This window comes from Myodes glareolus, chromosome 2, assembly GCF_982192425.1.
Source record: "Myodes glareolus chromosome 2, mMyoGla1.1, whole genome shotgun sequence".
NCBI classification, from domain to species: domain Eukaryota; kingdom Metazoa; phylum Chordata; class Mammalia; order Rodentia; family Cricetidae; genus Myodes; species Myodes glareolus.
The window spans coordinates 92,468,482-92,490,291 of NC_142027.1; the positions used below are offsets into that span (position 1 = coordinate 92,468,482).

Below are 21,810 nucleotides of genomic sequence, written 5' to 3' on the forward strand. Positions count from 1 at the left end.
AAGTCCTTCAGGCTGGTCGTAGGTGGAGGTTGGCAGTAAAAGGCAGGACTGAGGCTGCTGCAGTAGTACAGAAAGGCCGATGTGTTTGGGCTGGTAGAAAATGGTTTTATTTGGCTTACAAAGTACAGTTTGCTTGTAACCTGGATGGGAAACCGGAAAGGTTTCTGGGAGTTGAGGGGAAGGGTACTTTCGGTTTAGGATATCACCGGACACCATGAAGGGTAACAGCGCAAGCTGTAGACATAAAAGTCACGGGGCTGACACGGAGCCAGATCGGAACCAGTCCCTGCCACACACTAGAAATCAGCATGTTTCCCAGACCTTTCTGTTAGCCTAGCCAGTCGGTGCTAGGACCGCGCGACTGCCCTTAGCCCGCGTGTAGCCACCGAGAAGGCGCATGCGCACTGAGTGGATGGAGGGGAAGCGCTGCCCTGGCATCCTAGGCTGGGTCAGAATTCGTCACGTGTTCAGAGCTGGCGTCCCGCTCACGTGACCGCGGCTCCTGTCAGCTGATGCGATAGGGTTTGAAGCGACGCCGGGAGGGAGCGAGGCCGCAGTGACCGCGGCGCGCGCTCGGACCCGCCCGCGTCCCGCGCTCACCGTGCGGCCATGGCCACCGCAGCGGGCCGGCGCGGCTCAGGTGAGCGCGGGCGGCGGGAGGGCGCGTCCGGCTCCTTGATCTCGGAAGGCGAGCGCCCAGCCCTCCGCTCCTCAAGTCCAGTGCGGGAGAAATGGGCATTCGGCTTCTGGAACCTGGGCGGCGGGTGGGCACCAGCATCTCCGACCTCAAGCGGAGAGTTTCCACAGATCCTAGAATCTGGGTGTCGGGTGGGTATCAACATACCTGACCTTGGGCGGCGAGCATCGAGCTTAACATTCTGAAGTTCTCTGAGGTCTTCTCTGCATTCCTATGGGAGAGAGATTGGCAGATGCCTCCTAGAAGCCGGGCAGCGGGTGCGCATCGACATCCCCGACCTTGGGCGGTGAGCGCCCAGCTTCCCGTTCAAGTCTAGTGCGGACTTTCTCTGCTACTCCGTTGGGAAGGGAAGGGCAGAAGCCTCATAGAACCTGGGCGATGAGCTCCCAGTTTCCAGCTCTGAAGTTCCCCAGAATCCCCATGGGAACCTTGGTGGCGGGTGGGTACCAACATTTCTAACTTAGGTGGAGAGCTTGCATAGTACCCAGAACCTAGGTTGTAGATGAATACCAGCATCGCTTGGCGTCAAGCAGTGAGCTTCCATAGCTTCTAGAACAGGGTGGTGGGTGACCACCGGCTTTCCCAACCACTGCCTCTAAGCTCTCTGTTCCCCCCTTAAAGTCTGGTGCAGACTTCTTAGCTGCCCAATGGAGGAGACATGGGCAGATGGTTCCTAGAACGGGTGGATGGACACTGGCCTTTCAAACCTCTGGCAGAGAGCTTTTTTGTTCATCCTGAAGGCCAGCCTTATGAGAGAGGGGCAAATAGTACCGAGAACCTGACTGTGGGTGGGCATAAACTTCTTCAACTTCAAAGGGCAGGACTCCTGATAACGCCAGCCTTCACCTCCCTTGTGCTGGGATTATAGGCATGGGTCACCATGGATGGCTTTATTATTGTTATTCTGGAGCATTTCTTTCCAGGTAGTATGTGAGCTATGATAGTGTTACCTTCAGCACCTAGTCTCTGCTCAGTTTGTGAACACAGGCAACAACCAGCTTCTCCTATTAGAACAGTAGTTGAAACCCAAGGATTTTGTTAGTAATGGTTTTGTTTTGTTTGGGATCAGTGTTTTATTCTGTAGGCAAGACTTCAACCTGCTTTGCTTTTGTTTTTGGTTGTTTTGAGACGGTCTTTCTGTGTAGCCCTGGCAGTCCTGGAACTCAGATCTGCCGTCCTCTGCCTCCAGAGTGCTGGAATTACATGTATGCACCATCACACCAGACTTGAATATGCGATCCTCCTTCCTCGGCCTCTGAGCACTGGGATTACAGGCCTAGACAAGTCTTCCTCTGCCTCTTCTCCTCTCTCTTTCTGGATTGAACCTAGGGACATGCTTACTAGGCAAGCACACTACCACTGAGCTATGTCCCCAGCTGTAAAGGTCCAGTTGCTAGGTTTACTGGAACTCAGTAACTTTCACATGAGACCCAAGGCTTCGCTTCTGGCAGCTAATGTTCAAATGCTGAGCTTCCCTAAATGCAGGCAGAAAGAGAGCTAGAGGGATGACCTCCATGAATCTAGGGGACTAATTCAATTACAACACATGCAGTTTTGCCTTCCTAAACTGAGATTGTGTGTTCCCAGCTTCCAGGCCTGCCATGGGGAAATCTGGGGTGAAATCTCATGTTGATCCCCACTGTGTTCTGACTTCAGACACTCCTGTGGGTGTCCTGGCCAGTAGTGTCTGGGATAGGTTAGCTGTGATCTTAGCTAGGGAGTAACAGCCTGACTCTGGCTTTCCCCTACTAGCCTGTAAACAAGCTCACCTAGATTAAATAGGGAGGGGCCAGGTTCAGACCTGAAGAACCACAGGTAGTGACATGGGCCAGCTTCATCCTGGCAGGCTTACTGATGGAGGAATGGCTCACAGATAGAACGCTTGTATTGCATATTCAAGATGTTCCATTTCCAGCACCACAAATGAGTCTATTTTCCCCAGGCCTGGTTGTTTGTGCCTTTAATCCCAGCACTCAGGCCCAAGAGACAAAGGCAGGTGGATCCCTGTGAGTTCAAGCCAGCCAGTGACACCCTGTCTTAAAGGGGGGAATCTACATAGCTTTGTCAGGTGGAGAGTGAAAGCCAGGAGCAGAGGCATGCCTGCAATCCCAGCATCCAGCATTTGTGTGGTAGAGGCAGGAGAATCAGGAGTTTAAGGCCATCTTCAATTCTACTGAGTTTAAAGCCACTTGGGACTACATCTGTTTGTTGTTGTTGTTTGTTTTGTTCCTTAGAGAGAGCATGAGAAAGACCAACTGAGACCTGAAAGGTCTTCCAGTGGAGGTGACTAGGCTGTTAGAGACAAGTCTAGGCTACCAGGTACCAGGACTGGTGGGGACTCCAACAGTTGCTGCCACCTGAGAACTTTGTTCTTGTGCTCGTGGTTGACTCTCCTACACTGGCCTACGACTCATACCTCTCCTGCCTCTAACTCTCAAGTGTTTGCCTGGCAGGTGTGAGCCCCATGCTGTGCCCTAGCTGTGTGCAGACCTAGCTGTGCACTGAAGAATGGGCTCTTCCCTGCTGGATCTCGCAGGATTCTCAAAGCCTTAGTGGGAGGTGGATTTAATTTCCAGTTTCTGGAAGAGTTGGGGGAGGCAAACCGAGGCTGGAATTTGGCTCTTGGCTATGTGGTCCCCTGAAGGACGATAAGTGAGTTGGTTGCACAGGCAACCTGTCTCGTCCACCATGTGGGCTCCAGGGATTGAACTCAGGTTATCAGGCTTGGCAACAAGCATGTTTACCTACTTAATGAGTCACCTACTTTACCTACTTAATAAGCCAGCTGGTGTTTTGGGGTTCTTCTGGGTCAGGGTCTATATGTTTCAATATGTAGTTCAGGAAAAACCTTGAACTTCCACCTCTGAGTGCTGGGTTTACAGACATGAATCATTATGCTAGCCTTTATTATTGTTAGGCCCAGACCTGTGACCTGGGATGGGCTGGTTTCTAATGGGTTCAAAGGTTATTCTTGTGGGATTTGTCTTGAGAACTCTGGAATGTGGGCTCTGCTCTGTGCTAATTGCCTGTAGACTAGACTTGGGTAAGTGTGGGGGCCTTGCCAAGCTCTCCAAGAAGCCAGCCCAGACCCAGCTGATCCTCCTTCCCCCGAGCCCACAAGAAGACTGGTGGATGTTTCTGGCTAGCCTCAATCCAGGCTCTGAGATAAAAGCTTTATAAGTATCGAGTGCTCCATTTGTGGAGGAATGTGGCTACTTCTTTTGGAAGATGAGGCTGAGGCTCAGGGAGGAGAATAAATTTAGACTGCCACGCTTGGTAACAAACATGTTTACTCTCTGAGCCGTCTTACTGCCTACACCCCCACCCCTTTCTCGAGACAGAATCCCAGGCTGGCCCCAGACTCGTGGCTACCTTGAACTCCTGATTCTCCCACCTCTACTTCCCAAGTGCTAGGATTATAGACCTGTGCCATGCCAGGTTCCATTTTCTTTCACTGTGTGGCCCAGTGCTGGCCTAGAACTTGTAATCCTCCTGCCTCAACTTTCCAGTATTCAGATTACATTTGTGCCTTCTCCCCTTCCTACCTCCACCCTCCCCACTTGCCTTTCCTTTCTCGCCAGGGGCTCATGTAGCTCAAGCTGGCTTCAGACTTACTGGATAGCCAAAGATGTACTTGATCTCCTGATCCTCCTGCTTCTAGCTCCCGAGGGCTGGGAGTTCAGGTGAGCACCACCATGCTCACTTTCTTACACTAGGATCAGACTCAGAGCTTTGCGCTTCCTAGACAAACACTCTGACAGCTGAGCTACATCCCAGCCCTGGTTTTTCTTTTTTTATAAAATACTTTTTACTACACTTACTTATTGTGTATGTGGGCACGTGTGCATGAGTTTGTGGGTTCTCTCCTTCCACCATGTGGGTTCAGAAGATCAAAGTCAGGTTGTCAGGCTCAGTGCTAAACCCCTTACCTACAGGCTCTCACTCTTGTTTTTCTTCTGCATTCTCTGTTGCCTGTAGGATTGCCTGTAGGATTGGTGGGACTTGCTGGGGAAGGAAGCAAAGGGCATTGTCCATCCTTGATCTTCTACTATCTTTTCCCATTCTTTTAGAAACTGAGAGACTGCTAACCCCTAATCCTGGGTATGGGACCCAGGTGGGGACTTCACCAGTCCCAACAACACCCCCAGAAGAGGAAGACCTCCGCCGCCGCCTCAAGTACTTCTTTATGAGTCCCTGTGACAAGTTCCGAGCCAAAGGCCGTAAGCCCTGCAAGCTGATGCTGCAGGTGGTCAAGATCTTGGTGGTCACTGTGCAGGTGAGATCATCCAGGCAGGGCTTCTGCCAAATGTCACCCAAACCACCACAGCCGCTGTTCTCATCTCAGAGGGTCCCCTTGCTGCCTCATAACGACAATGACAGTGGTATTACCAGTTAGGAAGGAGTCTGAGATTTGTGCTCAGTAACTCCTTGTAGCTTCCCAGAAGCACTGGCCATACTCTTCCTTCCATTGTATACCTAAATGCCCTTGAGGCTCACACAGGTTAAGAGTCATGACTGAGCTCTGGGTAGATGACATTGAATCCAGTTAATCTGCTGCTATCCTGATCTCCTCTCAGCAAAAGTAGACCTACAGTACTTACCCTGGAGGCTTGGGTTTAGCACACTACCTGTCAGTCAGTAAACATATTGACCATACTCCGCTGCTGTGAGGTTTACCAGTATCCATCTTGCGCTGTGTACTGGGGATGCTTTTATGGGCGTAGCATGGAACTTAAGGAGTGAGAAGTGAAGAGCGCCATGTTACAAAGGCAAAGAAGAAGAAGTACAAGGAGCTGGTGTGTAAGCTGGTTTTTATATGCTGACACAGCTAAAGTCATCGGACAGGAAGGAACCTCAGTTGAGAAAACGCCTCCATAAGATCTGGTGGTAAACAAGCCTGTTGGGTATTTTCCTAATTCATGATGGATGAGAGAGGGCCCAGCCCATTGTGGATGGGGCTACCCCTGGGCTGGTGGTCCTGGGTTCTATAAGAAAGCAAGCTGAGCAAGCCTTATAGAGCAAGCTAGTAAGCAGCATCCCTCCATGACCTCTGCATCGGCTCCTGCCTCCAGGTTCCTGCCCTGTTTGAATTCCTGTCCTGACTTCTTTCAGTGATGAACTGAGATGTGACAGTGTTAGCCAAATAAACCCTTTCCTCCCCGAGTTGCTTTTGGTCATGCTGTTTCCTCACAATAGTAACCCCAAGACAGCTGGGGATATAGCTCAGCTGGTAGAGCACTTGCCTGGCGTGCATGAAGCCCTAGGTTTCATCCCCAGCACTGCATAAACCAGGTGTGGTGGTGTACGTCTATTATCCCAGCACTTGGGAGGTAGAGCCAGGAAGGTCAGGGTCAAGGTTATCGTTGACTGAATAGCAAATTACAGCCCAGCCCCCCCCCAACATCCCCCCCTCCCCGCAGTGCCAGTAGGGCCTTGTCTCGCCCCAGGGAGCATCTCTTGAATTCTCTTTTTCTTCCTCTACCTGTGCCTTGCTGAGTTGTACTATCAGGACCAACCTCTGGCTCCTTCTTGGCAGCTCATTCTCTTTGGGCTCAGCAATCAGCTGGTGGTGACGTTCCGGGAAGAGAACACCATTGCCTTCCGACATCTCTTCCTGCTGGGCTACTCTGATGGCGCTGATGACACCTATGCTGCCTACACACGGGAACAGCTCTACCAAGCCATCTTCTATGCTGTGGACCAGGTAGAGGGAGCAGGTGTGAGAGGGTTGGGGGAGTACTGTGCAGAACAGGTGGGGCTGACAGGCCCTCTTCTCTCTGTTCACAGTACCTGATCCTGCCTGACATATCCCTGGGCCGGTATGCCTACGTCCGTGGTGGGGGTGGCCCTTGGGCCAATGGCTCTGCTCTGGCTCTCTGCCAGCAGTACTACCAACATGGCCATGTGGACCCAGCCAATGATACCTTTGACATTGACCCAACGGTAGTCACTGGTGAGTAGCCAGGGCAGGGCCTAATTTTGGGGAGTTTAGGTTTCCAGGATTAAAATCCTGACCTAGGGGCTACAAATATGTCTCAGCACTAGAGAACCTGCCTAGAATCCCCTAGTGAGAGGCTGAAGGTGAGGCTGTGGAAGAAAGGGAAATAGAGAAAAAGAAAAAAGTATGTAAAATCCTGCCCTTGTTAGCTGCCTGTCTGTGTGATCAGATCGTATAAACATGAACAATTCGACGTGTGCAGCGTGCTTACCGGAATGCACACCACAGGAAGAGCCAGGCATTGTTTTGAATGCCATCCACTCCCTGAGCTTTTGGAGAGCCTGTGGGACGCTGTGGTCTCTGTGGAGCATGAGGTAGATCATAACCCTGGTTTGGGTGGAGGCAGCAAAAGGTCAAGTGTGAAGGGAGGGCAGAAGGTATAGCTCTGGTGAACTCTGGCCTAGCACACAGATTCTAGGCTTGATCCCTAGTGTTGGAAAAAAGCAATAAAGCATAAAGTGGGAGTTGGAACAGTGAAGAAGGCCTGACAGAACTGTGGGAGACTGGCCTGGGCCTCCCCTGTGCCCTGAGTCCTTTCCGTGACTACCTGTCTTCAGACTGTATCCAGGTGGATCCTCCTGACAGACCCCCCGACATCCCCAGTGAGGACTTGGAGCTCTTGGATAGCAGCACCAGTTACAAGAACCTCACACTGAAATTCCACAAGTATTACCATTTTCTCTTGAGGGGATTGATTCCTTGAGGGGCTCAAGGGCCCAGCTGAGGATGGGGTGGGTGGAAGTGGCAAGAGTCCAGACATCTGGATCTGAAGCCACTTTCATAGAGTTGGTCGGGGGCTGGAGCCACCACAGCTGTTTCCTCTGCTAGCTGCAGAGTCAGCACAGGATAGGAGCAACTGACATTGGGCCGCAGACCCTCACCTATGCCTCCCCCAATAGGCTAATCAACGTCACCATCCACTTCCAGCTGAAGACGATTAACCTGCAGAGCCTCATCAACAATGAGATCCCAGACTGTTACACCTTCAGTGTCCTGGTGAGCAAATGGGTGACTCCCAAGCACCCTCTGCCTGGTTAGGGGGCATCAGAGAGTTTTCACCAAGATGGTATGAGAGTGATGGGGTCGAGGCTAGGACCTGGGCCATCTGTCACGGGTGTTGGGGACTGGTGCTTGGGGCTGCTTAGGTTTACTCTGCCCTTACCCCTTCAGATCACGTTTGACAATAAAGCACACAGTGGGCGAATCCCTATCCGCCTGGAGACCCAGACCCACATCCAGGAGTGTAAACACCCCAGCGTCTCCAGACATGGTAAAACCCTCAGGCCCCCCCCAGCCCCCCAACAGTCATAACTCCCAGGTGTTTCCTGGGCCTCCTGTAGTACTATCCAGCATCCTTACCTTCCACGCCTTGTTTGTGAGTCCCAGACGACCGTCAGTTGTGCACCATGACCTGCCTGGGAGTGTCCTGGACCTAGTTAAGTCACCACAAATAGCCAGGCCTGTAATCCCAACTCCTTAGGAGGTTGATCACAAATGCAAAATCTGCCTGGCCTACTGGACTTCAGAGTGAACTCAAAGACAGCTGGGCAGTTTAGAGACCTTAAACAAAAAGTAAAAAGATGACTGGGAATGTTTCCCAGTGCTACAATTGTTGCCTGGCATGCTCAAGGCTTAGGCTTAGTCACTAGTACTGCAAATAAATACATAAGTAAATAAATATTTTCCTGTACTCTCAGCACAAGGGTTAGGAGTTCAAGGTCACCTTGACTATGTAGTGAATCCCAGATTACCCTGGGCTGTGCAAGACCCTGTCTCAAAATAAAACAAAATGGACTGGAGATGTAGCTCAGTAGCAAAGTAATTCCTAGCGAATATGAGGTCATAGCTTCAATTCTCAGTATTTTGAATTTTTTTTTTAAATTAGTTTTCCTGTAATCCTAGTACTCTGGAGGCTGAATTCAAGACCAACCTTGGTTACATAGTAAGTTTGAGATCAGCCTGGGATATATGAGATCCTGTCTTTGAGACAAACAACCAAACAAAACAGGGTGGTGATGTATTTTAGTGGTAGAGTGCTTGGCTTAACACTGCAAAAGAAGTATGTTCCATATCAGTGTTCATCAGGGATTTTGACACTTGCCATGCTAGGGAATCCCTAAATCTACTGATGGCCCTGGCCCTAAACCAGACACACACACACACACACACACACACACACACACACACACTCCTCTAGGACTCTTTCCTTGGCCCAACCCCTAACCCCTACCTCTTATGGCCCCATGTGAGTTTTGATGGGACCCACCCTCCTTCCTGTAGGAGACAACAGCTTCCGGCTTCTATTTGATGTTGTGGTCATCCTCACCTGCTCCCTGTCTTTCTTGCTGTGTGCCCGCTCACTGCTACGTGGCTTCCTGCTGCAGAACGTGAGGCCCTGGTGTCACGAGCGCTGGTGCCCGCCTTGCCCAGCCCTGGGGCCATGGTGGGGGTGATGGCCTAGTAGTTTCTAGATAGACCCTCACCTGGGCTCCTCCCATAGGAGTTTGTTGCATTCATGTGGCGACGACGGGGTCGGGAAATCAGTCTGTGGGAACGGCTTGAGTTCATCAATGGCTGGTACATTCTATTGGTTACCAGTGACGTGCTTACCATCTCGGGCACTGTCATGAAGATCGGCATTGAGGCAAAGGTACGAGTCTTTCCAATGCCCTGCTGTCAGGGCCCTGTGTCTCTGTCTTCATGTCTTTGCTTGTTTGGGGACCACCTCCCCCACTTGTAGAGTATGCCTATGAGTTGATCCCTCACTCCTGCCCACAGAACCTAGCTAGCTATGATGTCTGCAGCATCCTCTTGGGTACCTCCACGCTGCTCGTCTGGGTTGGTGTCATCCGATACCTGACTTTTTTCCACAAGTACAACGTAAGTCTCCCGCCCCTGAGCCGGCCCTGGGTATCATCTGCCCCAAGTTCTCAAACAAACCCAAGCACACAAAGCAGTCACTAATTCTTGTCAGTCGGTGACCCATCACAAGACCCTTTCTTCTTCCTTTATTTATTTTTTTATTTACTTTCAAGTTTTTGAGACAGGGTTTCTCTGTGTAGCCCTGGCTGTCCTGGAACTTGTTCTGGCCTCAAACTCACAGTGATCTGCCTGCCTCTGCCTCTTGAGTGCTGGAATTAAAGATGTGCACCACCACATCTTTATTTTTTAGTTTTAGTTTTAGGTTTTGGTTTTTTTGAGACGTGGTTTCTCTGTGTAGTCCTGACCATGTTGACCTTGAACTCAGAGGTTTTGCTGCTTCTGCCTCCCTGAGTGCTGGGATTAAAGGCATACACCACTCCTATCAGCTTTGCATTTTTTTTTTAAAGACAAGGTCTTGTGTAGCCCAGGCTGGCCTTACTACACAGTTGGAGATAACCTTGAGTTCCTGATCTTTCAGTTTCTACCTCCCAAGTGCTGAAATGATAGCTGTATGCCATCATGCTTGGCTTTAGGTAGCACCAGGGATCACACTCAAGGCCCTGTGCATACTAGGCGCTCTACAACCGAGCTCCATTTCCAAACCACAAATCTCTTTCTTATACCCACCTACCACAGACACACGCGTCTTTGTACCCGGGCAGGACCACGGGAGTCTGTCCCTACCTGCCCATCCAGCTGAGTCCAGCTGTGGTATGTCCTAGGCTCCTCCCAGGTGGGTCCTGCCCTATCTAAACTCTCAGCAGCTCCTCTGGTCACATTGGTGAGGTCCTCCCTGCCATTTGAGAGCTATTTGGGTTGTGACCATTGCCTTCACTGTTGGTTCCGTTTCCCCTCTGCAGATCCTGATTGCCACGCTGCGTGTGGCACTGCCCAGTGTCATGCGTTTCTGCTGCTGTGTGGCTGTCATCTACCTGGGCTATTGCTTCTGTGGCTGGATTGTCCTGGGACCCTACCATGTAAAGGTATGGGCTACTGGGGGCTGTGAGTATTTGTGAACTACCAAAGGGCCCCAGGCTCCCACCCCTCTCCCAGCCTCTGATCTCTTCGTTGTTGATCTGATCACCTGAAAGACCCACCTTGACCTCTGCTACCATACCTACAGATTTGTAGGTTTTGTTTTATCATCTGTGTAAGTAAATTGTGCATGTGTGTGAGTACATGTATACATGTACTGTGTATGCACATGTATATGGAAGTCAGAGGTCAGCCTTTGCTGTCATTTCTAAAAAAAAATTATTCACCCAAAATAGTTTTGTTTTAAGACAGGGTCTTACAGTGTAAACCTGACTATCCTGGAATTCACCATAGAAGCAGACTAGCCTCAAACTCATAGACATGCATGCTTCTGCCTCTAGAATGCTGGGAGTGTCATCATGTCCAGCCATATCTTGTTATTTTCTTTTAAGACAGGGTTTAATTGGCCGGTAACCCATGATCAGGATCAATTATCTGGCCTCTGAGCCCCAGGGGTTCCCCTTGTCTTCACCACACTTCCACACCCGAATTTTTATGTAAATGCTGGGGCTCAAACTTGGGATCTCATGCTTTGCCAGCTGAACCACCTCCTCTGCACCTTGTAGCAGTTTTATATTCTGTTCCCTCTACCCCCAGTGATCCTGACATTGACCCTGTGACATGATCATTCTTGTGGTCACTGATGACTGTCTTGACTTGGGTTACTCCACCTATCAGCCCCTCTGACAGTCCTTGGGCCTGTGACCTTTCTGTTAACTCCCTGACCTTGCCATCGATATGATGACCCTCAGACGGGCCCAGTTGCCAGTCATTCTGCCGCCGACCCTGGTGAGCCTGACAACCCCGGCCATACTCACCCTCTCACTGTCTACAGTTCCGCTCGCTGTCCATGGTTTCTGAGTGTCTGTTCTCGCTCATCAACGGGGACGACATGTTTGTGACATTCGCAGCCATGCAGGCCCAGCAGGGTCGCAGTAGCCTGGTGTGGCTCTTCTCCCAGCTCTACCTCTACTCCTTCATCAGCCTCTTCATCTACATGGTGCTGAGTCTCTTCATTGCGCTAATCACGGGCGCCTACGACACCATCAAGGTCAGCCGTCTTTACCCTCCTCCCTTCCTCGGAATCCTTTTTTCTTCTCCTTTCCCCCTGAATTAGTTCCCAGGGCTGCCTGACTTCACAGAGTTGACCTGGGGTCACAGTAGGTCGAGCAGGAAAGACAGTCCTAGGAGAGAGCAGGCTGGAACTGGATTTGCGTGTAGTTGGGGTTGTGGGGGGCGGTCATCCTGAAAGAGAAGCCTAGGGCATAGCACAGCTGCATTCAGCTGGATGGGTGGGAAAGGACAGATTTCTGTATTTACTCTCCTCTGTGTGTGTGTGTGTGTGTGTGTGTGTGTATGTGTGTGTGCGTGTGTGCGCGCGCACACCCTACACACACATCTCATCACATGTGTGGAGGTCAGAGGACAGCCTGCCGGAATTGGGTCCCTCCTTTCACCACACGCGTCATAGACCCAAGCTAGAGGCCTGTTGAGCCGTCTCACTGGCCTCCTCCCTCTCCCATATGATCTTTTTTAAACCTTTACTTATTTGAGGGGTGGGAGAGGGTTTTGCACAGCATAGTGTTGTTTGTGGAAGTCAGTTCTCTCCTTCCACAGTGTGGAATCACCAGGGTTGGTGTCAAACACTTTTATTTACCCCCTGAACCATCTTACAGGTCTGTTAAGATCTGCCCTTGGAGGATAGCCTTGAACTTCTGTCCTTCTGCTTCCCCCACCTGAGTGTTGGGCTTGTAGATGCTTACCACCACATCAAGTGTATGTGGTGCACCCGGGGCTTCCCAAATGCCACGCGATCGCTCCTCCAACTGAGCCACGTTTCCAGCTTAGAAGCTTTTCCAGCCCTACCCTACTGCCAACTGTATCAGGGTCCTTCTGTAACTTTGCATGCTTCTTTTATACCTCTTGCTAGTGGCTATCAATCCATGTACTATTCATATTTCCCACTAGCACTAGATGGACGGTGACCATTTGATGCCCAATGTACTCCACACTGAGTACACTGAGTGTGATTCCTGCCTCCTGATACCCCGCTGTCCTCATTCAGCCTCCCACAGCCTGCAGGAAAATAACTTTTTCTTAGCACCCAAGAAGACACAGAAGCTAAGCACACACGCATACAAACTAAGCAAATATATATAAGTATCCAAAAGCCAAAGCCATTGTGGCAGGTGGCTGCTTAGAATATTCCCCTCTATTCCTAAGAATTCTGGATTGGAGAGATGGTATCCCAAGGGAGAGAGCATACTTGTAGACTGGAAGATTCAAGACTTGGTAGCCAGAATAGTGGTGGCCCCAGGAAGTCATGAGAAGAAGGTTTTCCTGGGACCCTGCCTCTTCTGTATCATTGATAGCAGATGTGTGCACTCATTCCCACATGGATGATCTGTAGCCATCCCACAAGTATATTACTGTCACCCAGGCCCCAAGCAGCCACCTTGAGTCTTGCTGGAGCACACTTGTGTAGCACCTTTGGATGTAGGAATTCAGGCCTTACATTCATAGCTGTGAGTTGCCTTGTTTCAAGATAGATTGCTAAAAAGTCTAGGCTCCTGGCCTACAGCAGAGGGCACTAAACCAATAAAACTGAGACCTGTGGCCACATCCAGGGATGGGAAAGGTTTCTACAGTGAAGCAAGCTACAAGGCAAAGGTCCAGAAGTGAGACCAAGGCGGTCCCATCAGAGAAACAGTGGGCACCCAGTTGACTGCACCTTAAGAGCTTTAGAGGTCAGGACCAACTTTCATGCTCTGTTGTGGGGCATCATCTCTCCCCAGCACCCAGGAGGTACTGGCACGGAGAAGAGTGAGCTCCAGGCTTACATCGAACAGTGCCAAGATAGTCCCACATCTGGCAAGTTCCGTCGCGGAAGTGGCTCGGCTTGCAGCCTGCTCTGCTGCTGTGGAAGGTTGGAGCCCCAGGTGTGGGTTGTGGGTTGATAGAGCCGAGGGGAAGGCCTGTGTGTCAGAGAGATCCAAAGCCCCTTTTTTCCACTTCTCTTTTCCAGGGACTCCCCGGAGGACCATTCGCTGCTGGTGAACTGATTCCAGGATCATCGCCACTAGACTTTATCCCCTGTACTGCTGGAACCCCAGCTTATTTATTTTTCGAATTTGCTTTTAAAAATCTGCTTTTGACAGGCCTTATGGACTTGTCGAATCGGACACTGGGAAAGGGAGGGCATGTAGGGTTGCTGTTAAATAAAAGGGAACATAAACGTGATGATCTAATTTGTAGCTGGGGTGGGAGGGCAGCCCTTTCACCAGAAGTCAGCTCCTTTAAGAGGTCGCCACACTCGGCTTGGCTGGCGCAGTGCGACCTTCCAAGCATGGCGGGAGGCGGAGCTGGGGCGTGCCTTGCCGCGGAATAATTTAAAGGTGCCGCGGCTGCGGACGGAAAGCTAGGGGTGTTGGCCAACGCTGGGTGAACATGGTTGCAGCTCCTGGGTGATCCGAGTTTCCATCGACCGAGCAAGGGTGTCCCTTCGAGGACCGTTAGCAAGCTTCAGCTTTGTCACGAATCGATTTGTCCTCTGATTCCGGGTAGGTCCCGACTTTCTGATGCTCCCACCCCACCCCCATTCCTGAGTTCCTTGCACCGGTGTTTCCGCTTCGATAGCCAGGTGTGTCCAGGAATACAGAAGGGGAGTAGTTATTCTAACGATGTTCCAGGTAGCATCTCAGGGCTCTGCGATCCCTCTAAATTCGCATTAATAGTCTAAGGTATCAAAAAGATTTCCAGCGCCCCAGAAGAGTCCCGGTAGCATTCCATCTTCCCTCAGTACCTTCCAGGAAGCTTCGGTGCTCTCCCAACACCTAGACTTTTAGATAGTAGTAATGTATATCTCCGAATCTCTCAGTAACTTTCCAGTGCGCCGCCCCTCCTACCCTCCCCCAATTCCGGCGTCCCTGGTTATACCGCCTGCATCATTCCTATGGTCCCAGGGATACTCCGCACCGTAACTTTCCTGTTTCATGACAGTTCAATCTGCAAACGTAAATTTTTAACACTTTGGAGCTCATCCCACCCCGAGGGCCTTAGGGTCCCATTTCCAAGAGAGTCCATGGCAGTGCTCCACGCCCCAGCTCCCAAACTTCTCGATGGGACAGGCTTGGGTCAGGAGCCCAGAGTCCTGTTGTCGCCTCAGCTTCCTGGCTTATGGGTCCTAGCTTTTCCTGGAGTGGAACGTCAAGTCTTAACAGGATGTAGGAGGTCGTCCAGCCTGAGGGTTTGTTAGTCAAGACTAGTCAGACCTACGGAAAGCCAAGGCTAACGAAGGAACCACTTCCAGAAGAGACCATGGCCTAAAGACACCTGCCAGGGAGCTGTTGACTGGACACTGGGTGCTGATGACTATGTTGGGGAGTCTGGTCTGCCTTATGTATAAGCGAGGGAGTCAGACAGGAGCTGGGGGTTGATCTCACCCCTAGATCCGAGCAGGGAGGTCAATTTGCCCGCATCCCTCTGTCCAGCAGCAACCCCTCTAGCCGCTCCCACTCAAACCCCGGCGAATGGAGAAGTCATCCAGGCCAAAGGTATCTAGGGGGCGTGGCTTGTGAGTAGCACTGGGGTAAGAGCCTGCGATCCGGGCTGGGTAGGCTTGATTGACATCTTGCTCTGCTCCCGTCTGCTCCTCGATTTCCAGGACTGCAGGCTATCAGACCTGCTACCTAGTCTGAAACAACCAATGGAGGCTCCACTGCAAACCGGAATGGTAAGGGTTGGGGAATTTATCAGGACTACAACTCCCGGCGGGCTTGCTGTGCGCCGCGGGATTCTCTCTTCGAGAACGATGAATGTGCAGGCGAAACTACGTTTCCCGGCATGCATCGCGGGATACCTAGCCTCAGGGAAGAGTCAGTTGCTTCCCCTCGTGGGGGTGGGAAGGGAACCTGCATTGACCCATTCTGCAGATGGGGACACCGAGTCACGAGCTGAATACGACCTCCTTCGGGGCAGAGGTGATTAGAAAGGCCCCGGAGGAGGGCTTGGCGAGACGGATATGCGGTGCCCAGCCTGTGCCGTTCGTTCCGCAGGTGCTGGGCGTGATGATCGGGGCCGGAGTGGCGGTGCTGGTCACCGCTGTGCTCATCCTCTTGGTGGTGCGGAGGCTACGGGTGCAGAGTGAGGATTCAAAGGGCCCCTCTGGGGGAAGACTGTAGGGATGGAAGGGGAGCTTCAATACCCGGAGAGCCCAAGCGGCAGGGGTGGGGAATTTGCTGGAGCCTACGTGGAGCTCAAAGCACCCTCCCTTCTCTCCCACCTATCTCCAGAAACTCCAGCTCCGGAGGGCCCCCGGTATCGGTTCCGGAAGCGGGACAAAGTGCTTTTCTATGGTCGGAAGATCATGCGGAAGGTGAGTTCCAGGACCTCCTGCTGGCCTGGCTGACCATAGGAACCCGGCCCTTTTCCTATTTACACTTATTAGGGGACTCCTCTGCCCTTATTTAAGTTCCCTTGGAACTGCCCTTCCTCTTTCTCTAATTGACCTCATATTCTTAATTCTCCCAGGTATCACAATCCACTTCTTCCCTGGTGGACACATCAGTCTCCACCACTTCCCGGCCCCGCATGAAGAAGAAACTGAAGATGCTTAACATTGCCAAGAAGTAAGGCTGACACTGGGTATAATACCAAGTGGTGGACAGGGGTCAACCCACACCTGTACCTCAGAGTTATTTAAACTTACGGACTGTCTTGGGAGGTTCCACATCAGAGGGCCATCTCAAGGCTTTCACTTGGCAGGGGCTAACTCAGAGCTCTGCTTTCCCGGACACGATGCTTGCGGCGTAGACATGCCTGTGGCTTAAGACTTATCTCGATAATGTTCCCCTGTCCCAAAGGCTATCTACCATGTATTTAGGTATCTACACCTGGTGTTTTGCCATATGGGAGAGTTTATTCAAGGCGGCGTACTGCAGTTTTCTCAGTGTTTGTGTGGCTAACTAGAGGGGCTGTTTCAGGATTCTCTTCTCCAAGGGCCTCACTCTTTCCATACAGGAGAGCATTTCTCTTGAGTTGTCTGTGTTGTTCACCTGGGTAGTTCTTTTTCCCTGGGAGCTCTCATGTGTTTGTGTGTATGATGTTGTTTGCTTGGGTTTGTTTTGGTTTTTGAGACAAGGCCTCATTTAGCCCAGGCTGGCCTGGAACTTTCTATATAGTCAAGACTAATACTGACTCCAGGTTCTCCTTTGTGTTGGGATTATAGGTATATATAGGTATATGTCACCATGCCTAGTCTATATGGTCCAGGGGACTAAACTCAACACCTTGTGCGTGCCAGGCAAGCACTCTACCAACTGAGCCACACCCCTGTTCATTCATTCATTGATTCATTTATTCGTTTATTTTTACAGCAAGCATTCATTTTTATTTATTTTTGCAGGAAGCATTCTGCTACTGAGCTATATCCCTGGCCCCTACTTTACTTAAGACTTGTTTATTTATTGCATATGTGTTTATGTATTGAGGTGCACATGGAATAGCATGTGCATGGCAACTGGTTGTCTTTCCACCATGTGAATCCCCGGGATTAAACTCAGGTTATAAGACTTGGCAGTAATACCTTTACCCACGAGCCGTCTTGTTGGCCCTATTTTGGTGCACAGTATCAAATTTTTGTACATAGTATCAAACTCAGAGACCTGGCCACACTAGTTAAGCAGTTTTACCAGTGAGCGCTATACTTTTTTATTGAGACCAGGTCTTGCTAAGTTATCCAGGTAGGTCTTGAATTTTCTCTGTAGCCCAGGCAGGCCTTGACAGGCCTGTGCCCATCATGTTTGCCATCTTTAAGAATTCCTTTGTTGGCCAGTAAGATAGCACAGGGGGTAAAGGCATTTGCTGCTGAGTCGGAAGACATGAGCTCCATTCCTGGAACCCACATGGGGGAAGGAGAGAACTGACTCTTGCAAGTCAACCTCTGACCTATACATACACAAATAAATATGCAAATTTAAGTTAAAAATTTTAGGAAAATAATTCCTTTGCGTTAGGAAGAAGCTGAATGATGGGGGCGCACACCTTTAATCCCAGCACTTGGGAGGCAGAGGCAAGCAGCTATCTGTAAGTTTGAGGCCAGCCTGGTCTATAGAGTGAATTCCGGGACAGCTAGGGCTGTTACACAGAGAAACTCTGCCTCAGAAAGCCAGAAAGAAAAAAGGAAGGAAGAAAGGGAGAGGGGGATGAAGGAAGGAAGAGAAAGGAAAAGAAACAGGAAGGTTGACTCAGGTGTTTGTTGGTGTCTTTGAGAAGGCTCTTACAGGAATCTCTGTAAATTAAGAAATGGTTCTGGGATCTTCTTGCAGCAGGAGGTCTACCTGACGGTCTTTCTCAAGGCTGTATTGTTTAGCTCCAGGGGCCATCCTTGACTCTGTGGCAAACCATGATGTTGCAGAGCTTTCTAAGATTTTGGTAAAAGGATTATTTGTTTCTAGTTTGTTTTGATCAAGTTGGGAAGATGGCTCGTGTTGGTAAAGCACATGGCTGTGGGGGATTAAACTCAAGTCCTCGTGCTTGTACGACAGATGCTCTCCACTGAGCCATTGCCCTGGCCCCCTGCTTCCTGAAAACAAAACAAAACAAAAACCCAGAAAGGTCTTTCCAGAGAACAGAAGTCTGTATCTGGGGTCGTCTTCAGAGCTCGCTCATGTCGGAGACTCGCTCAGGACTCTGTGAGCTGGAATGACTTTCAGGTCTCCTGTGACAAGTACCAGTGCTCTTTCTGCCTACAGCCTGAATCTCAGATTGCTATCTGAGTTGGTCATGGCCGCTACAGAGTCCAGGGGGCGGGGTTCATGAGGCTCCACCACTTCCTGAGGACGTATGGACTATCAGTGATGCTTTGAGCCATAGTCCTCAATGGTGTAGCCACCGGGAAGTTGCCCTTGCTCAAGTCAATAACCTCCAACCCATGCTCCTGCAGGTACCCCTAGTTAAATGCAGAGGCCCACAAAAATAAACAAGACATCCCACAAAAGTAGGAAGGGAACTTCCCCCAAAAGAAGGAGGTTGGCAAAAAGAGGAGAGGGCTGGAGAAGATGATGGAGGGTATGATTAAAGTTCTTTAGATAGATGTGTGAAATTGTGAGTGAATAAAATAAACCCCTGAGAAGCTAGAGGATCCATTCTGGAGCCCTGTGACTGGGGAAGCAAGTCCCTGAATTTTCTCTGTAAAAGGTCTTATAGTAAACATTTTAGGCTTTGTGGGGCATACATATACAGTCTCTGTGCTGGCTATTCAGCTCTCCCTTTGAAATGAGAGGTAATAAGTAATACATGAGTGAATTATCACTGCAGTGTGCTAATAAAACTTTAATGATAAAAGTAAGTAAAGGGCCTGATCTAGATAATGGGCCGGAATTTGCTCTGTATAAACCAGAGGAAAGGGGTAAATGGGTGCCTGAGTTTTCTGTCATTCCTCTAACCCAGCAGTTCTCAAACTGTTGCTCGAGACCCCTTTGTGGCGGGGGGGTGTCAAATGACTCTTTCACAGGGGTCGCCTAAGACCATCAGAAAGCACAGATATTACATTATAATTCATAACAGTAGCAGAATTACAGTTGTGAAGTAGCAATGAAAATAATTTTATCGTTGGGGTTGCCACAACATGAGGAACTGTATTAAAAGGTTGTAGTGTTCGGTTGAGAACCACTGATCTAACCTCTCCTCCCATCAGGATCTTGCGTATCCAGAAGGAGACTCCCACCCTACAGCGGAAGGAGCCCCCACCTTCAGTGCTGGAGGCTGACCTCACAGAAGGCGACCTGGCCAATTCCCACCTACCCTCTGAGGTGCTCTACATGCTCAAGAATGTTCGGTAAGCGTCAGGGTCTGGATGTTTCAAGGTTCCTGCACAGCCTTGGGCTGCTTTGACCCCCTCCGTCCCTCTCTCACTGCCCGTTCTACAGGGTGCTGGGTCACTTTGAGAAGCCACTCTTCCTGGAGCTCTGCCGGCACATGGTTTTCCAGCGTCTTGGCCAGGGCGACTACGTCTTCCGGCCTGGTCAGCCAGATGCCAGCATCTACGTAGTTCAAGATGGACTACTGGAGCTCTGTCTGCCAGGGCCTGTGAGTGAACCTCTTCGGAGCCACCGTGGGAGGGCGGGCACTGCACATCTCTCCTGGACTTAGACACTACTTTTGGAGTCGTGTGGTCAGAAGTCAGGTTAATGATGACTTCGTGTAGAGCTCAGTGGTAGAACCTTTGCCCAGTGAGGGACAACAGGTATGGTAGAATGCCTACCTAGAATCCCCCAGGGAAGTGCTCGCTGGTGAGCGCTTGCCCGGTATGTACAGGGTCTCTGGGTTCTAATTCTAGGGCTATAAAAATTGTCAGAGGACCAAGTGACCATTTGGGGAGGTCCACACAAATGGGCAAAGAGTGAGGGGCAGAAAACAGCAACTGGTTAGGAGGTTGGTTATTACTAGGGTGAGTCGCAGCTGAGGTCCAGTGCCAGCCACTAGGAGGCTGGCACTGATTAGTGGCCCCTGTGTCTCAGGACGGGAAGGAGTGTGTGGTGAAGGAAGTGGTCCCTGGAGACAGCGTCAACAGCCTTCTGAGCATCCTTGACGTCATCACTGTGAGTGATGGTTCCCTGCTGGGTAGAGAGGTGGGAGGCCCCATTTCACCAGCTCTGATGCTGCTAGTGGTCACCTGCACCAGGAAGGCTGCAAGGAGCAGTGAGTGGTCTCACAGATCTTGCCTCTTCTTCCCACCCATCTCCCAGGGTCACCAGCATCCCCAGCGGACTGTGTCGGCTAGGGCTGCCCGGGACTCTACGGTACTGAGACTTCCAGTAGAAGCCTTCTCGGCTGTCTTCACCAAGTACCCCGAGAGCTTGGTGCGAGTGGTGCAGGTCAGCTGGCCCTTCACCTCCTCCGTGGGCGGAAGAGCACCCCACCCTTGTGCCCGCCCCACCTATCCCAGACATCCGTGCGGCGTTGGATAGGCAGTATTGCTTATCACTCCTGAGCAGCAGTCCTCCATGGAGGCTGCTGATGCTGGCTGCTGATCCTGATCGCTCCTCTCTTCTGGTCCTGCCCCCAACCCTGCAGATCATCATGGTGAGGCTGCAGAGAGTGACCTTCCTGGCGCTTCACAATTACCTGGGTCTGACAAATGAACTCTTCAGCCACGTGAGTTGGATACAAGCACAAGAGGGTATGGGGACACAATGCGGGGGTCGGGGGGCACTTAGACATAAATTATTCTCTACTCCCCTACTTTAGGAGATCCAGCCCCTACGCCTGTTCCCCAGCCCTGGCCTCCCAACCCGCACCAGCCCTGTTCGTGGTTCTAAACGGGGAGTCAGCACCTCGGGTGCCGAGGAAGCCTCGAAGGAGACCTCTGGACGCCCCCCTGACCCCACCGGAGCCCCACTGCCTGGACCCGCAGGTACCTGAGCGACTCCTTCCTTCTCTTTGCAGCTAGGGACTTGAGCCCGTTCAGCCCTGTCTCTGCCTCTGTGCTCTCCAGTCCCTCAGCTTTGTGTGCTCTGTTTTTTACATGTGTTTATTTGGGGGGAGGGGTTACCACACGCCTTTGCAAGCAGTGGAGGTCAGAGGACAACTTGCAGGAGTTAGTGCTCTCTTTCTACCATGTGAGTCCAGGGACCAGAATCTTGGTGGCCCAAGCCCTTACTCACCGAGCCTAGTTTTATAGGTTTAAATCGATCCTGCCCCAGGCCCCTTCTGTTTCTCACGCCCTAGTCCTAGCTTGAGGGCTGTGGGCCTGAGTGCAGGATATTGAGCATTTTTCTCCCCAGGGGATCCGGTGAAGCCCACATCTCTAGAAGCCCCCTCAGCCCCTCTGCTGAGCCGCTGCATCTCCATGCCAGTAGACATCTCAGGTTTGGAGCCCTTGTAGTGGGAGGTAAGGGGTGAGTGTTATGGAAAGGACTATCAGGGGTCTGGATTTGAATCCAGGACATGTCGCTTGTCAGTCCTGATTTTGTTTTCTTACCTACAAAATGGGCATATAGATCCTATTTCCTTGCTTTGGTCATCAATTAGTCATGTCTGTCATGGTTGCAGGGTTAGTGTGAAATTAAGATAGCTGTGGGCACTAACTTATTTGTTTACTTATTTACTTTGGGCCTGGGGGTGGAACCCAGGACCTTACACATTGTAGGCAAATACT

At 50.9% G+C, this 21,810-nt stretch overlaps 2 protein-coding genes across 11 annotated transcripts in view; both read left to right on the forward strand.

The window, feature by feature from the left end:
* Positions 1 to 487: 487 nt before the first annotated feature.
* Positions 488 to 13,892, forward strand: Mcoln1 (mucolipin TRP cation channel 1). Of its 4 annotated transcripts, none has more exons than XM_085685281.2 (15): positions 488 to 640; positions 4,768 to 4,973; positions 6,234 to 6,401; positions 6,485 to 6,650; positions 7,253 to 7,361; positions 7,595 to 7,691; positions 7,866 to 7,965; positions 8,976 to 9,082; positions 9,196 to 9,345; positions 9,474 to 9,575; positions 10,254 to 10,328; positions 10,478 to 10,600; positions 11,488 to 11,703; positions 13,448 to 13,578; positions 13,678 to 13,892. In XM_085685281.2, exons 1-15 carry the CDS (start codon positions 610 to 612, stop codon positions 13,712 to 13,714), a joined length of 1,818 nt encoding a protein of 605 aa, XP_085541407.1. In that variant the 5' UTR covers positions 488 to 609; the 3' UTR covers positions 13,715 to 13,892. The 4 variants fall into 4 exon arrangements, with proteins under 4 accessions (XP_085541407.1, XP_085541408.1, XP_048285004.2 ...); XM_048429047.3 differs by lacking the exon at positions 488 to 640 and adding an exon at positions 717 to 828; XM_085685282.2 differs by lacking the exon at positions 10,254 to 10,328.
* Positions 13,893 to 14,039: 147 nt separating this feature from the next.
* The window catches only part of Pnpla6 (patatin like domain 6, lysophospholipase), a 29,574-nt gene continuing 21,803 nt past the window's right edge, over positions 14,040 to 21,810 (forward strand). Inside the window, exons 1-13 of one of the 7 annotated variants that reach the window (XM_048429045.3) lie at positions 14,040 to 14,212; positions 15,143 to 15,205; positions 15,316 to 15,384; positions 15,707 to 15,794; positions 15,944 to 16,026; positions 16,182 to 16,279; positions 19,348 to 19,488; positions 19,580 to 19,739; positions 20,171 to 20,251; positions 20,399 to 20,527; positions 20,727 to 20,807; positions 20,901 to 21,066; positions 21,437 to 21,520. In XM_048429045.3, coding sequence (XP_048285002.1) covers positions 15,182 to 15,205; positions 15,316 to 15,384; positions 15,707 to 15,794; positions 15,944 to 16,026; positions 16,182 to 16,279; positions 19,348 to 19,488; positions 19,580 to 19,739; positions 20,171 to 20,251; positions 20,399 to 20,527; positions 20,727 to 20,807; positions 20,901 to 21,066; positions 21,437 to 21,520 — 1,204 coding nt within the window. In that variant the 5' untranslated portion in view covers positions 14,040 to 14,212; positions 15,143 to 15,181. Of the gene's footprint in view, positions 14,213 to 15,142; positions 15,206 to 15,315; positions 15,385 to 15,469; positions 15,795 to 15,943; positions 16,027 to 16,181; positions 16,280 to 19,347; positions 19,489 to 19,579; positions 19,740 to 20,170; positions 20,252 to 20,398; positions 20,528 to 20,726; positions 20,808 to 20,900; positions 21,067 to 21,436; positions 21,521 to 21,810 lie in introns of those variants that run through there. The other 6 variants (XM_048429039.3, XM_048429040.3, XM_048429041.3 and 3 more) reach the window with 6 other exon arrangements.

Bases quoted from the DNA above. Each gene is read 5' to 3' on its own strand.
- Mcoln1 (XM_048429047.3), top strand. From the start codon at position 732: ATGGGCATTCGGCTTCTGGAACCTGGGCGGCGGGTGGGCACCAGCATC. The intron at 9,083-9,195 runs GTGAGGCCCTGG...CTCCTCCCATAG, and splicing joins GTGGCTTCCTGCTGCAGAAC to GAGTTTGTTGCATTCATGTG. The intron at 11,704-13,447 runs GTCAGCCGTCTT...ATCTCTCCCCAG, and splicing joins GCGCCTACGACACCATCAAG to CACCCAGGAGGTACTGGCAC.